This window comes from Colletotrichum graminicola (assembly GCF_000149035.1).
Source record: "Colletotrichum graminicola M1.001 genomic scaffold supercont1.25, whole genome shotgun sequence".
Taxonomy (NCBI): Eukaryota; Fungi; Ascomycota; class Sordariomycetes; order Glomerellales; family Glomerellaceae; genus Colletotrichum; species Colletotrichum graminicola.
The window spans coordinates 516,673-531,991 of record NW_007361029.1 but is presented as its reverse complement, the minus strand read 5'-3'; the positions used below and the strand labels follow the sequence as shown (position 1 = coordinate 531,991).

Below are 15,319 nucleotides of genomic sequence, written 5' to 3'. Positions count from 1 at the left end.
GGGGTTGAACTTTGGCCTGATACCATAGTAGTATGTCGCTCGGGGACTTCTGGTGGTGGGGGTCACCCGCTAGGTTGCAACCGGATTGGCTTTCCGGAAAGCAGCGTCTCCTCCCTAGTATCAGACGACGGCTTCGTTTGGTCTGTGTTGATTGGCGGATATCTACTTTACGTTATGCGTGGCAGCGCAGGGAGCCCAGGCTTGTCTTCCAACGACCTTCAAGGGAGACTTTGGCCTTGGCCATCTAGCGATCACGAGGGTGGCATGATTTCTAGTCCCGTCGAACGGGAACGTTGCGTGACGGACTTGCCGCTGCGTAACTCTGCGTGCGTATGTCACCACGACGAGCCGCGTTTCCTGTCCCTTGCCGCCCCGATTCCGAGATAGAGTTTGGGCTGTCTCGTGTCCACGCGACGAACGGCTGCAAGGGGCCGGATTGGAGAACCGCTAGGTAGTGTTTTAACTTCCAACGTGGTCGCGTCTAAGTCTGGATTCGCCGCATCGGTGGGATGATCGTCGATCGTCCTCGAGACCTCGACGCATCTTCGGTGTCCATACGAAACCCATCAGACCGCGAAGACGTCGAAAACGTCGCTGCTTGGCACTCATTCGACTCAACGTTCGTGTTCGTGGTAACCTTATGCAGACCAATAGTAAACGCAGCAAGCGACAACATCAGGCCCGAAAGGCCCGGCCTCAAAGCCTCGGTTCCCGTTGCATCCCTCTTCGATCAGACGATGCCTTCTCCGCCCAAAAGCCACCGACATCCACCGGAGAAAAGTGGACTTATTCCGCTCCCTGGATTCTCAAGGCTGGTCTCACGTCAGACACAGCCGGGAAAAGCACAGTATAATCATCCTGCCCGGTGCTCAACACAATTGAAAAAAAAGGTTTCTAAGTACCATGGAATATCATAACTAAACCCTCCCTATCAACCAAGACAGAGCTTTGGGGTGGGGCACAATACGTCGGCACAATGGGGGGGCTCCTCGATGCACGCGGGCGTGGCAGGGAAGCGGAGAGTCTCGAGGCAGATCAAGTTAGTACTTCGCGGGTATGGCCTTGTTCAACCCATTCCTCATCTCCCAACTTTTATTACGCACGTATCCCCCCCACTCGAGAGATGGAGACCGCCTAGCTTGCCAGAGGTGGTCTCCGGAGTCTAGAACCTCGCGGTCGAGAGATGCTGCCTCCCGCCCGCCCGCCCGTCCGCCGCACCTCGGTGACCGGCATCTTCCGTCTGGGCTCACATGCGTGGAGCTTTCCATTACGTTTAGTCCAGCAGCCGCGCGGGATACGCTCATAGCCATCATCACGAAAAGCCAATTTCAGAATTCTCGGCGCACTTCTGAGCAAAGCAGGTCGTGTTGTCGGCACTTTCGTCAGTTGACAGAGTTTCTTCCTCTCTTACGCCGTGGCATTCTCAAGCTGTCGCGTGATGGGCAAACGAACGATATGGTGAGAGGTAAAGTTTTATCCATGTTTGGTTTTCTTCGTCACAGTGAATGTCTCCCACGGGCTTCCCGCCATCCACCCTCTTCGAGACGCGGGATCACGGCCATCTCAGCCAAAGTTGCCGAACCAGAGGTCGTCGCCCGGCCGGACCCCCTTCTCGACCCCCGGCAGCCCGCACAGCCGCGTCTCCTCCTCGCCTGCCCGCCACCCCCTGGACGTCTCGACCATGGCCGCGATGACCATCATCATGCCGGCCTCGGCGTGCCACGCGTTGTGGCAGTGGAACGCCCACATGCCGGGGTTGTCCAGCACGACCCTGACGGCGGCCCACCCGTACCCCTGGACCGTCACGGTGTCCCTCCTCAGCGGGTTGCCCAGGACCCCGGCGGCCGCGAGCTCGGCCTCCAGCTCGGCCGCGCTCCCCGGCGGGTACCCCGTCGGGCCCTGCTTGAGGACGAAGACCTTGTGGCCGTGCAGGTGGAAGGGGTGCGCCCCGTCGTCGAAGTTGCTGATGACCATGTCCACCGTCTGCACCCCCGTCGTCTGGTACACAAACTCCCTTTGCGGGTCGAAGGTGACGTCGTTGACCCCGGTCGTTAGGGGCAGCAGGGTGCCGTTTTCGGCCTTCGAGGCCTCGATGGCCCGGTACAGGGCCGGCGACGTGACGTTGGCGTGCCACGTCGAGGCGTTGAAGAAGCCCCGGGAGAGCCGCCAGGCGCCGATTTCGAAGTTGGCGCGCAGGAACATGGACGCGGTGGCCTTCGGCGCCGGCACGGCCTCGACGGGCCTGAGAATGGAGGCGTCCATGTCCCGGCATTCGACCTCGGGGGCTTCGCCCCAGCTCTTGCTCTGCGGCTCCGCGTACGTGTCTGCGGCATCCCGTGCAGTAGTGCTCCTCATGCCCTTCGGGCGTGCGGGAGAGCTGTACCGGACGACGGCTCTCACTTCGGGGTCGAGCCAGGGGTTTTCTCGCGCGAAACAATGGGTGACCATCCTGGCGCGCATCCAGAACGAGTCCCCGACCGTCGCGTTGGTCTCCAGCATGACGCTGTAGCGCTGTGCCGGGAGGACGTTGAGGCGATGAAAGGGCTCGGGGTGGACCGCTGTGCCGTCGACCTCGGTGATGTAGAAGGGGTGCTCGTCGATCTCGACCTGGAACTCGGCGAAAGCGCCCGTGTTGATTATTCGCAGTCGATGCCGTTCGTTCGGGGCCAGGTCGAAGGACTCGAGCGACTGCAGCCGAGGAGCGTTGTTTTGGCAGTCCCAGCCGTCGAAGTCGGAACAGTCCCGGTAGTTCCTCCCGTTGATGAGGCCGCTGGACGGCACGGGCTCCTCGTTCTCCCGGTCCGGTTGGAGGTAGTCCATCAACAGCTCGGCGGAGGTGTTGTGGTAATGATCCTGGATCATGACGACGCGGTCGGTCGCATACGTGTTTTCCGGACCTATCTCGGCCGCCGAGTGGATGACCAGAGGGCCGACGATGCCGTCCGAAGCCTGCACGCTGTGATGCGCGTGGTACCAGTACGTGCCCGACTGGTTGTCGACGGTGAAGCGATACGTGAAGGTCGCGTTGGGAGCGATCGGACACTGAGTGACGCCGACGGTGCCGTCCATCGAGTTCGTGCCGTTTTGCAGCATGCCGTGAAAGTGGATGGCGGTAGCGTTCGCGGCTTCGTTGCGGACGTGGACGACGATGGTGTCCCCTTCATTGCACTCGATGAGCGGCCCCGGAAACTGGTTGTTGATCAGCATCATGGGTCGAAAGATGCCATCCGGATTCAAGGTCGCATCTTGAATGGTCCAGTGATATTCCCTGATGCTGCTGGCCGCACCGAAATCCCAGGAAGAGCCGAGGACATATTCGGACGTGTCCCTCAAGTGCGGCGTGGATGGGATAGGTTCTTCGACCACGTGAACTGGTGCCGCAGCCGCTGAGCTGTGCGTTGAAGTCGCCGGGAAGATCATGCCCGACGCGTAGAAGACGACGAAAAAGACTACGGCGCCGAACACGGCGGCAGAGAGTCCGGTCTTCCGCGGGGCGTCTCGTCGGCCGCGTCGCTGATGCGGCAGCTCATCGTCATCTTCGTCGTGACTGAGACGGAGGAACGGCGACTTCTCGGAACGGTCGTCCACTAACACGTCAATGAACGCTTCATCATCATCATCATCATTATCCGAGTGCCGGTCCAGCACCGTCAAGCGGCTTGGTGGGGCATCCGGCGGTATCTCATGAGTGCTTCCTCGTTCAAGGTCCATGATAGCCTCTGCTTGTCATCATCGCCGGCGCACAACGCTGAGAGCAATGCAGGATGGATAAACGGTGTTGAAGGACGAAAAGCGGTTGCCGCTGGGTGGAGAGGGGGGGATCAGACCGCGCTCGGCGGTTCCGTCTGCGGGATGTGATATGCGGATCTTCTGACCCGAGTGGCAGTGTGTGTGTGTGTGTGTGTGTGCATTTGTGGCGCGGGAATCTTGCAATGTCAGTGTCATTAAGCCCACAGATGAATCGGCATCACCGTGCGCTGCACGTGTTCTAAGCAACGGTTATCTCTAGTCCGACCACCACCAGATAGATCCCAGGGTTCAGCCCAAAATGCCGTTTGATCCATCCGATGTGTGGCGGCATAAACGTCAGGGGTAGGGGAGGGGTAGGAGAGGGGATCCCCGGCCTGCAAGAGTTTCCCCCCTGTCCTTGCTTGCTGCGGTCTGCCTGCAGGAATAAGGTACTGATGCAGGCATGTCCGCTTCGGCGAGATACATAGTATGTAAATAAGATGTTCGGGGGGTCCGGCGTTTGAAGGCGGGCGTCCCCCTTCGTCTTTAGGCCTGTCAAGAGACGTCTTCATCTTGTCTTGTCGTTCCTTTGGAAAGGGGGCTTTTTGCTGCTTTTCACCGACAACTCATCTCACACATCCCAACATGCGTTGCGCCACTCTCGCCGTTCTCTTCGCGGCGACCGCTCGCGCTGCCGTTGTCGACGCCCGGGCGACGACGACGTCCATCAACGCCTCCTCCTCCGCCACGACGGACGGCGGTTGGGAGACGAGGTACACCGCAACGGGCGCCGCAGACGTTGCTGCCGCGGCCGCGACGGCCAAGACGAGCAGCCCGACGAGCAACGTCACTGGCAAGGCTTTCGACCGGTTTGTCATAATCTGGAACGAGAACACCGACTATGAAAAGGCTCTCGGTGATCGTAGGTCCCCCCCCCCCTTCCTTTTCTATTACTCCGTGATGTGTATATACGGACCTACGACGGGAATTTGCTAACAAATCCCCCACCCCCAGCCAACTTGGCCTGGCTGGCCGAGAAGGGCATCGTGCTGGACAACAACTTCGCCGTCACGCACCCCTCGCAGCCCAACTACTTCGCCTCGGTCTGCGGCGACTACCTGGGGATGCAGAACGACAACTTCAACCGCGCGGACCGCAACGTGTCGACCGTCTTCGACCTCCTCGACACGCGGGGCATCTCCTGGGGCGCCTACATGGAGGACATGCCCTACTCGGGCTTCGAGGGCATGGCGTGGGTGAACCGGCAGAACGGCGCCAACGACTACGTGCGCAAGCACAACCCGCCGGTCCTCTTCGACAGCGTGGCGTCGTCGGAGCAGCGGCTGTCGCAGATCAAGAACATCTCCATGACGCAGCCGGGGCGGTCCCAGTTCCACGCCGACCTCGCCGCCGACGCGCTGCCGCAGTGGATCTGGATCACGCCCAACATGACGGACGACGGCCACGACACGTCCGTCACCGTCGCCGGCGGTTGGACGCGCCGCTTCCTCGAGCCCCTGCTCTCGGACGCCCGCTTCATGCGCAACACGCTCGTGCTCGTCACCTTTGACGAGAGCGAGACGTACACGCGGCAGAACCGCATCCTCGGCCTGCTGCTCGGCGACGCCGTGCCCAGCGCGCTCGTCAACACCACCGACGCCTCCTTCTACAACCACTACTCGGCGCTCGCCACCGTGCAGGCGAACTGGGACCTCCCGAGCCTCGGGCGGTGGGATGTCGGCGCCAACGTGTACCGCTGGGTGGCTGAGAAGACGGGCAGCGTCGTCCGCCAGTGGAGCGCCGCGGCGACGGTGCCCGACCGCTTCTGGAACCAGTCGTACGCCGGCGTCTTCAACACCGACGCCCCCGCGCGCTACCCCAAGCCGAACCTGGCGCTGGGGAGCAACGCCGCCGGGAGGGGCGTCCTCGACTCGATTAAGGAGATCTGGAAGGACAGCACGGCGCCCACGTACTACGAAAACACCATTCACGTCCCCGACGGGCTCAACCCCCCGAGCGGCTACGCGGCCTGAGTGGGTTTACTTGATAGAGTAATACGAAGACAAAGACGGACGTTATGGTACCGCCTCATAGTATATAGTCCGTCATTAATATACGTAATTAATTCACCCACGCGGGTTTGCCGTCGTGTCATCACTCTCGTCCAGGTCAGGTTTTCTTTTTATCGGTTCACGCACTTAGTGTCACTCATCACCCTGCCGTTTATGTCCCTTTCTGCCCTACAGAGGCACGAAGAGTAAATTTCCAGACCGCCGTGGAAGGGTTAGGGGCAACACGCATAGAGTAGAGAGAGCGACAGACAGATGCACGCGGCTAAGCTACTCCCGACAAAAGTTCCCAAGACTTGCACCGGTTCCCCACAGCAAACGTCACCCGGATAGGCAGGTGAGCATATTAATCCACCTAGACACACACACGCACACAAGTAGGTACGTAAAAGCCCCTGCGGTGTAGGGAATAGCGTCAGTAACGGCATACATACAATTACCTAATCACATGTAGACGAGTCATCGAAGGGGGCCATCACTTCCGGGGGGCGCATCGGGAGTGGATACGGACCCGGAACCGCCCCCACATGGTCCTTTGCCCGCCCGCTTTAGGAAGGTCAGCGGCGATGCATCCCCCGTGACTGGGCGGGCGAAACCAGCGACGGTTCCCCCGGGAGTCGGGACTCCCACTCGGCGGCGGGGGGGCAGTGGGAGTGGCGTTTACGATGTGCAGGTGTCCCCCGTTTATTTATCCGTATTTAGCATCGTCGCGGGGCCCCTGGTGAAAAGGCGGGCCTTGGTAAAAAAGCTTGTATTTGTTTCTGCTCCATAATAATGCCTCTTATCTGCTGAGGCATCGCATGGAGCGCGATTTCACGGCATGGAGTTGCCGGAATGCGGTGTTTTTCTTCTTCTTCTTCTTCTTTTTCTTTCTTTTATCCCGTCAATACATGGGACCACCTTGGTGTTGGCTTTTGTAGCGGGGACCGACTGCCTAGGGCGGTTCGAAGGCGTTTGCATCCCTAGGACCAGTACTATTACCGTCAATTTCCAGACCCAAGATTATTAGGCCCTCTCTTTAAATTTTCTTTAGGTTGTCCTTCTTGCTGTAAACAGACTTTTGACCTAGTACTGTATACGGATACATACATACTGGTTACAAAATAATGTGTGGGGGAAAACAAAAAAAGAAAGAGAAACAAAAAGGAAGGTGAAAAAAATCTCCTCGACGGGGAATTGAACCCCGGTCCCCTGCGAGTTGCTGCCTTTGCAGTGACAAGCAGATATCCTCACCACTAGACTATCGGGGAATTGTGGATGTTTTCATCCAGTGATAGTTGGTTGGGCAAGGGTGAGCCGCGAAGGATACATATAGCCTGCGCACTGGTCTCCTCACGCAACACAGGCACACATTCCCGGGAGCCGACGATGGCACCACTGTGCCTGGTCCACTAATACATTCGGTGTTTCTTCTTTCTTCAACCCTCTCTTGCCATCCCTCCCTCCCTCTCTTCTTTTCCTTGTTTCCTCTCTTTCCTTGTATGTTTCCAAATCACCGTAAAACAAGTCACATCTAGCTTACACATTGAAACTCGTCCCCACCCGGGCGTTTCGTCCGTCAGATATACCCGGACGGGTTTCCCCGGATCCAGGTTTCATGTATAAAATGTCAACGGTCTCTCCCAAAGTATGACAAAAATAGAGAATGGGGGGGGCACAAACTATCAGACGGGGGTTTCGAATGCCCAAGTCTGTGGTCAGCGTCATTGGTTCTGAATCTCGTCCATTGACGTCAAGCAAAAGGTATCTTGCCAGGTAACGGGTATTTGACTATCAACTCATGTTCCAATTTGCCAGTTCCCACAGCAAAGAGAAAAAGGCTATCAAGTACAAGTCCAACTCGCTCATCCATGCACGCATAGGCATCCCCTATCAACGCCTGCAAAACAAAAGTCTCTCCTAAAACATCGATGATGGCATGCGTTGCCCTCGTCCATTGACGCCGGGGTTGGCAGGCATGGAACTCGGGGGGATAGACCGCCTTGCGCTAGCCGACCTTGCCGTCGCCTGGTTCGCCGGCACGCTCTTGGCCCGCGAGCTTGCCCTGGGTGCCCTGGTTTTCTGCACCCGACCGGAACTACGCCCGAGACTGTTCCTCCTGTTGCCGTCCTCATAGTCGGCATCAATACTGTCCTCCGCGTAGTCTTCCTGGGGAGGTGAACTAGATGGGCTCGACGACAACGTGACCACTTGAGAGCCAGGAGGAACCGCGAATGGAGAGCTCTTGTGCACTCGCTGTCGCAGCAGTCTGCCGCCCTGCTCCCCAACAAGAGGTGAAGATGCCGTCTTCGCGACTGGCTTTATGTCGGGCATGTCTGCCGACTCGGACAGCGGCGATTGGTCTGGCCGGCCGGAGGCGGGGAAAAGCCGCTTTCGGGTCTTTCTAAGCTCCAGAGGCGCCTCGTCTTTGCCGTCTTCTTCGTCACTGTCGCTTTCGTCAATCCGTCGCATTGCCGCCTCGTACTCCTCGTTGCGCGGCAATGTCGAGTCGCGAGACAGGAATGGGACCAATGCTTGGGCCTTGGAAGGGCTTTGCGTCTGGCTGTGCAAGTTCTGTTGCGAGGCGGTCCTCGCCAGACTTGCCAGCGACGGAAAAGACTGGTCGGTTGAGGGCGAGGCAGAAGTTTCCTTGTTCCGAGTAGGTGTTTGCCCTTTGGCTTTCGGTGTCGGCACATCGTCGTCGAGCACGAGAGAGCCGTCGCCCATGTCGCTAATCTGGTGGAGATCGTCACCGCTCACATTAAAGCCCAAGTCGTCGGGATCAAGCTGACGACCGCTGCGGATGCTACTCGCACAAGAAGACGGTGCCGCAGCCCCTCCGCCAGCGCTTCCTGCAGTAGGGCCGAGCTCTTTGTTGGGCACTTGCGTCGCAACCTTGACCATGCTTTCCTGGGAAAGGGGCGACCTCGACGCAACGCGGGAATGGCTGGCGACCTCCGCCATCTCCAGCAACTGACGAGAAGGGCTGCTGGTCTTTTGACGGAGGACGGAGGGTGAGACGCCCTTGCGGAATCCTGCGTCCTGGATCATGATGCTGATCTCATGGCGGCGGTCCGAAGTGACAGAGAGAGCGCTATCGTCGGAATTCTGCGACTCCGCGTTTTCTGTTGTTGGTGGTTGGTATTCATCGTGTGCATGGGTGTTTGCTCGAGGGGTCGACATGTTCTCTTCGTCGATGGCTTCTACATTATCGGGCTGGGCATCGGGGCTGTGGCTAAACCGAGGGTCTGCGACGATTCGAGGCTGTTCGTCATCCGTATTAGCCTTGGCTCGACCGTCTTCTGCATCGATTGGTAACTGACTTCCATCTTTATCCGCCTCGGACCGGCCAGCATCTTCTCCGTTAACCTGGTACGGCTGGCTGTGGTCATCGTAAACGGTCTCATGAACAATGCTGTCGGTCAGAGGGACGCTCGATCCCTCGTTGTCTGCGGGTTTTGCCCGGTCTTCCAGTGGTAATTGCACAATTTTGGGCTCGATAAGCTCCGCGTACGTTAACCTGCGATAACCCCGGTCGGGCTCATCGTCCGCATCGTCGTCGTCATCGTCATCGGGTGCCTCAAACCGGTCGTACACCCTCTGCCCTGTTTCTTCATCGTACTTTTTCTCCGTCCTGTCCACTTCTCGATCTCGGTGGGCCAGGAGAAACTCGAGATCAGTCGCCTCCTCATCATGTACTCTAACAAGAACGCCGGTCAGGTTGACGACCTCGGGTTGCCAATTAGTCGCCGGAGACAAAAGCCACTGCTTCCAGGTGATGACCATGCCCAGCTTAGCCTCTCCCGGCCGGAGATCGGGAAGCTTAGTCAGGTCTGCGGGCAATGATGGAAGATCATCAACGTCCGTCGCCTGGCTTCCTTCAGCTGCGGTCTTGGGTACTAGAGGTTCTTCAGGCGGATCATCGTAGTTAAGCGTCGTATCTCCTTCCTCCAAAGACTCGGCTGCATCCGAGAAAGTCACGCCCATGCTCTCTCCGGTTACCCGACGCTTCTTCGACGCTTGAGGGTCTCCGTCTTCGTAGAACTGCGCTTGATTGCGCTGTGCGCGCTTACGTTTCCCCCCGCGCTTATTCTTCGAACCGAACCATTCGTCCACCTGCTGTTGGGGGTCCCACCGCTGGACAAAAGGAAATGGCGGTTCTGAGAGCTCAATCCCGTCGTGACAGCATTCTACGGCTCGGTAAGCGATTTTCTCGCGCCAGGCTTCGGCATCTTCCTCTACCGATTCATGTGTCTGAGGAGGCTCGTCATGCTGCGACGCCGCTTCGGCCAGACGGGCGTTGGTGTGCGGACGAACACCCTTCATCAGGTCTTGTCGAATCTTGTCTTCGTCGGCCTTGGTCTTGGGGTTTTTGAGGCCGAGAGACCCCATGAGCATTCGACGCGTGGCACCAATGTTGGGCTTTATCCGACGCTGGGCCGAAGCCTCGGCTTGTCCAGCTACACTCTGCGAAGCCACCATGGGGCCAGCGCCGGCGGAGGAGGGGAGGCTATGTTCCCTCTCCCGCGGGGTTGAGTCGGAGAGTCCCTGGAAACTCTCCTCGCTGGTATGATCGACCGGACGGTCAGAGGCAATGGCGTTAAGCAGTGCTTGCTTTCTCGCGAGGAACGATGCCTCTTCTGCACTGGCCCCTATAGCCGGGGTCTGAGAAGGCTCTTCGCTGCCCTGAGCCGACCTTGACTTGCCAGCCGCCAACTGCTTGGCAAGCTTGCGCCTGGCATTCCTTTTCTGGGTTTTGGACAATCCTTGTCCAGGAGGGACGGTAGGCTGTTCGTTGGCAGGTGCTGCTGGGGCGGCCGGTGTGGCTTGAGGCAGCTTGCGGGGCGCCTGTGGTTGGGAATCCTCCAAAATCTGGCGCTGGCTGGTGAGGGTCTTGCTAGGAATCTCCTCGGGCTCAGAGTCCGAGCTCGAGTCATCACTGCTGCTGTCCTCGGACGAAGAATCAGAGGACGAGTCTGATGAGATGGAAATCGCAGCATCGTCCTTTGGGGGGCCGTTGTTTGCGGCTGCAACACTTGACCCATCACTGCCAGATGCCTCCGACTCGGAATCATCATTCGAACTGGAGGCATCCTGGTCCACAGAGTCGGCATCCTCTTCATCCAAGACGGATCCGCCATCTTCCGGCTCACTTGATCCGTCATCTTCTTCGTCTTCATCTTGGCTGCCATCGCCATCATCGTCATCGGAAGAGGAGGCCTCCGAATCGTCGTCAGAAGAGTCCTCGGCCTCTCGATCAAGGTCGGATGTTGCTGCGGCGACGTCAGAGCCAGAGTCCGAGTCCGAGTCCGATTCGGACTCGGAATCAGAATCAGAATCAGAGTCTGATCCCTCTTGGCCACTTCCTGGGCAACGGTCCGTAGCGGTATTATGGTTCAGCGTTATCGAGGCATCCTCGTTGTCTTCCTCATCCTCATCCTCATCATGCGCCGTAGCATTGGAGGCCCTCTCGGATGGGCTCGACTCTCTGAGGACGAGTTCCCGTCCCGTGCTCGCGTGCTTGTGCGCGTGCCGAATAGGGCTGCTGGACAAGCTTTGCGCCTGGTGATCTAGGGTTTGCTGGAGACTGAGGCGGGCAGCGAAGGTTTTGCGAAGTTTGCGATACGTCCTAGCCGAATCCGCATCATATTTCAACAGAGTCTCCTCGATGGCGGATACCTGCGCACCAGGGAACGCCGCTTTCAAAGCTGCTATCTTGTCAAGGGTGTCGAGACTGAGGCGGTGTCTGGTGGCTTGTCCTCCGGACCTGACAAGGGCGTTGCCGGCCGAAGGTGCGGGAGAGTCACCAGAAGCCTCCGCCGAACGACTGCTGCCCGGTCCACTCGACGCCCTCTTGTTCCGGATGTCGCGGAGTTCTTCGAGGATGTCGCCCTCGCGGACAGCAGCGTTGTCTTCTCTGAGAAGGCGCAGCTCATCCTGGATTTCGCCGTCGTCCGAGTCCATGTTGTCGTCATCGTCCTCCTCTTCGGCTCTATCCACGTCGGGGTCATAATTATGCTCGACCTCAGAGTCGCTATCGGGGTCGGCATCGTGGAAACGTGTGCGCAGCTTGACGCTAGCCGGGTCTTCCTGGGCTCTCGTGGATCCATACTCCAGCTCCAGCATGGGGCGTTCCTCGTCGTTTTCAGGCAGAGAGTCTTGTTCGTCTTCGCTGCTGTATGCGATCCGGGCCTTCTTCCTGGGTGGAAGGGTGACGGCAGGGCGGTCTCGGGGGGCTCGGAGCCAGGGTCGTCCAAAGGCAAGGCCGTCGACGAGATGTCTTCCGTCAATCGAGATTTGATGTCTGCCGCTCAGTCGTCGTCTCTTGAGATCGCCAGTCAGGAGAGGTCGAACACTAAGTGTAGAGCGTTAGCTTGTATCGAGTAGCAGAGTGGGAAGTAGGGCGGAAGGAGCTTACAGGACTTGGTCGTCGTCCTTGAGAAGCTTGGACACAAGATGGTAGTGGACGCATTCGAAGGCGTCGCCGGAGGCATCCTTAAGCTCCACGGCGTAGTCCTCCAGGCCCCATTCGCCGCTCTCTAAGGGAACGACTTCGTTGATCTGGGCGAGGAGCTTCGAGATGGTGAGGTCCTCGTCGGCGGTTGTGTTCCAGAGGAGCTTGACGTCGGGCACACCATGACGTCGCACCACGAGGCGCAAACGCAAATCCTTCTCCATCTTGGCCGGAGATGGTTTAATTCGTGGCGCGTGGGGTATAATGCATGGAGGGTGTTGTGACAAGGTCGCCCGCTGTGTGTCGCAACAACGCAAGGTGCAATCGGGAGGGATTAAGAGAAGTTATAGCAGTGAAACAGAGATGCAAAGGGAGGTAGAAGAGAAGAGACGAACTTTTCCGATTTGGGGGGAGGAGGGGGATTCTGGGATTAGACGCGGCAGGATGGAAGGGGAGAATGAATCAATTAGACGCGCGTGGGTACCGTATAGGTTAGGGGGAAAAGGTAAAGGTGAAGCTTCCAACCGCGACTGACTGACGCAAATTTCTGGAAAGTGGGGCCGGGCCGTTGCGGACGGCCGCCTAGCAGACGCCACCCTGAAGGCTCCCATACTGCGTCGTGGCTGGTGGAAGTGGCTAGCTACTAGGTATGTATATGCAGTGTCTCACCCCAACACAACACACAGGGTAGAACGGAACGGAATTATAGCCATAATCTGATAATCATATAGCAGGACCGATCAATGACACACCAAATCTTGTGCCGGCCTGTCTTGGCCGGCTGCGCACGTATATCTGACGGAAACCAGCCACCACCTCCATGATATTTTCCATGCATGAATTGCCATGAGTCCAGTATCCAACAGGGTCTCCATGAACAGTCCCCCGGGTTGTCGGGGGTTCCAGATGACAGAATATGCCACAATGCGCCAGTCCCAGGTATTCGTCTCAAAAAAATCAGAACGCCGTATCTACCCATATGTTTTCATCGCCCCAGCGGCTTCCCCGTCTCATCTCGTCTACTGCCAGCCCTCACACAGTCTCTATCGTCGAGCATATTCATGACGGCATGCCGCCCATGTCGAGCATGTGTCCCATCTTTTCAATCTGTCACTGAGTTAGCCGCGGCACCACACACATACACACATACACACGGCGCCGGGGCGAACGTACCTTTGTCTTGAGGTAGCCCTCGACCTCGTTGCTCCTGAACCCGCCCCTGCCCTTCCAGGACAGCGGCACCATGGCCACGCGCTCCGTCACCCTGACTTCGCGGTTCGGGCCCTCCACGGCGCGGATCTTGTCGGGGTTGTTGGTGAGAAGGCGCACCTCGTGCTGGCCCAGGTCCAGAAGCATCGAGGTCGCGAGGCCGTAGCTGCGAGCGTCGGCGGGGTGGCGCAGCAACAGATTGGCCTCGACCGTGTCGGAGCCGAGGTCCTGCAGGTTATACGCCTTGAGCTTCTCGCCGAGGCCGATGCCGCGGCCCTCCTGGCGCAGGTAGATGATGATACCGCCGTTGGTGTTGCCGGGCAGGCTCATCAGCCTGGCGGCCTCGTCCAGCTGCTCGCCGCAGTCGCACCGCGCCGACCAGGCGGTCTCACCGGTATAACACTCGGAGTGGATGCGCACAAGCGCGGGGCCGCGCTGGGCGGGGGGGTCCTCGCCGACGGGGGTGGCGACGCCGCCGGGCATGCCGCTCGTCGAGCGTCCGGGGAACAGGCGCCCCGTGTAGGCGCCGCGGATCATGCGGTCCATCTCGGTCTCGCCGGGACGCGGCGCGTCGAGCGACTTGCTCCGGATGTGGGGGCCGAAGACGATGGCGAGGTGCTCCTTGTTGTCGACGTTGTTCTGGTACAAGTGCAGGAACATCTCGGTGCCATTGACAGTGGGGATGCGCGCACGCACGATGCACTGGACCTCGGGCAAGGTCTCGAGGAGGCGGGGTCGCTTGGTGCCGCAACCGCCAGAGGGCACGGAACTGTCGACAGGAACGCCGCGCGGGGCGTCCTCGCTGGTGAGCGGCGTGGATGTACCGGGGGTGGCGGGGGGCGTGAAGGCGGGCGACAGCAGGGAGGGCGGCGGGATCTGGGTGGCTGAGGCCGTCGGGGCAGCATCGTCGTCAGTCGTCGCGGGGGCGGCGGGGTCGGACAGATCCAACTGTTGGGGCTCGGGGTTCTCGGCATTGACAGCAGGACCGTCAACGGGCTTCGTTTTCGGTGAGTAGAAGGAAGGGAGATGTGTGGTTTCTTGGCGCCAGTCCTTGGGCGCATCGGCGCCGTCTTCGAATCCGGGCATGGCGGGGGGGTTGCGAGATGTCGGTTCGTAATGGGGAAGTGGGGGGTGGGTTGTTGATGCGTGGATTGAGTCGAGATGTGTGGGAGGGCCAATTCTAGTAGGTAACGGTCGATCGGGTATAGCGAAGAACAGACAGCAGAAGGGAAGTCGAAAGGAGGAGGAGGAATCTAGATGTCACGAGCGGAGAGCAGAACAGAGGTAGACGGCGAGTTTAGTTGCATTGAGGAGCGGTTCCGCTCGGAGCGGCGAGGAGTGAGTGGTGCTAGTGTAGATACGGTAGCGGAAGCGATGTGGTGTACGGAGTATCGGTAGAATAATGGATTAGTCAGATAGTATCCGTATGTGGTATGTACCGCCGCCTGCAATTGAGGGACGTTCTTCGCCGAGGTTCCAGGGTCTCTTTCTCTAGTGGACCCCTATGGCGGGGTCAGCAGCAGTGTCTTTCGTACTACCGGTAAGCGTTTTGTGTGCTAGGTATCCGTATCCGTACAGGCGTGCGAATGACCCTGATTACATCATCATTGTGTGATTACATCATCTCATCCTGGAATCGGCTAATCCAAGAAATCTGCATCTCGCGCCGCCCTTGTCTCCGGTCTTCGCAGTGCGTGCGCCCCCCCATATGATTGATTTGATGAAGTTGCTCTCGTATCCTCACAGTTGTGTCGTCTCGTAATTCGATACGCTTTGTTTGTTTACTCACGACATGTCGCCGACAGCCAACGACGAGATTGACTCCCAAGACTGACTGGACCATGAGCAGCCAGCCAGCACGTACATGCACACACACATT

General features: G+C 58.7%; 4 protein-coding genes and 1 non-coding gene across 5 annotated transcripts; 1 reads left to right on the top strand and 4 right to left on the bottom strand.

Moving 5' to 3' along the window:
* Positions 1-1,563: 1,563 nt before the first annotated feature.
* On the bottom strand, positions 1,564-3,711 carry GLRG_06644 (multicopper oxidase; the record flags this gene model as incomplete). Its single annotated transcript, XM_008097329.1, has 1 exon — positions 1,564-3,711. The coding sequence occupies one exon, from the start codon at positions 3,709-3,711 to the stop codon at positions 1,564-1,566; it is 2,148 nt and encodes a 715-aa protein (XP_008095520.1).
* Positions 3,712-4,374: 663 nt separating this feature from the next.
* On the top strand, positions 4,375-5,762 carry GLRG_06643 (phosphoesterase; the record flags this gene model as incomplete). Its single annotated transcript, XM_008097328.1, has 2 exons — positions 4,375-4,651; positions 4,744-5,762. 2 exons carry the CDS (start codon positions 4,375-4,377, stop codon positions 5,760-5,762), a joined length of 1,296 nt encoding a protein of 431 aa, XP_008095519.1.
* Positions 5,763-6,959: 1,197 nt separating this feature from the next.
* On the bottom strand, positions 6,960-7,048 carry GLRG_13171. The gene has a single exon. It is a non-coding gene; the product is annotated as a tRNA-Asp (tRNA).
* A 649-nt stretch (positions 7,049-7,697) lies between these two features.
* Positions 7,698-12,455, bottom strand: GLRG_06642 (uncharacterized protein; the record flags this gene model as incomplete). The annotated part of the gene is made up of 2 exons (XM_008097327.1): positions 7,698-12,132; positions 12,196-12,455. 2 exons carry the CDS (start codon positions 12,453-12,455, stop codon positions 7,698-7,700), a joined length of 4,695 nt encoding a protein of 1,564 aa, XP_008095518.1.
* An 835-nt stretch (positions 12,456-13,290) lies between these two features.
* Positions 13,291-14,526, bottom strand: GLRG_06641 (GTP cyclohydrolase II; the record flags this gene model as incomplete). Its single annotated transcript, XM_008097326.1, has 2 exons — positions 13,291-13,338; positions 13,405-14,526. The coding sequence occupies 2 exons, from the start codon at positions 14,524-14,526 to the stop codon at positions 13,291-13,293; spliced, it is 1,170 nt and encodes a 389-aa protein (XP_008095517.1).
* Between the last annotated feature and the right edge of the window lie 793 nt (positions 14,527-15,319).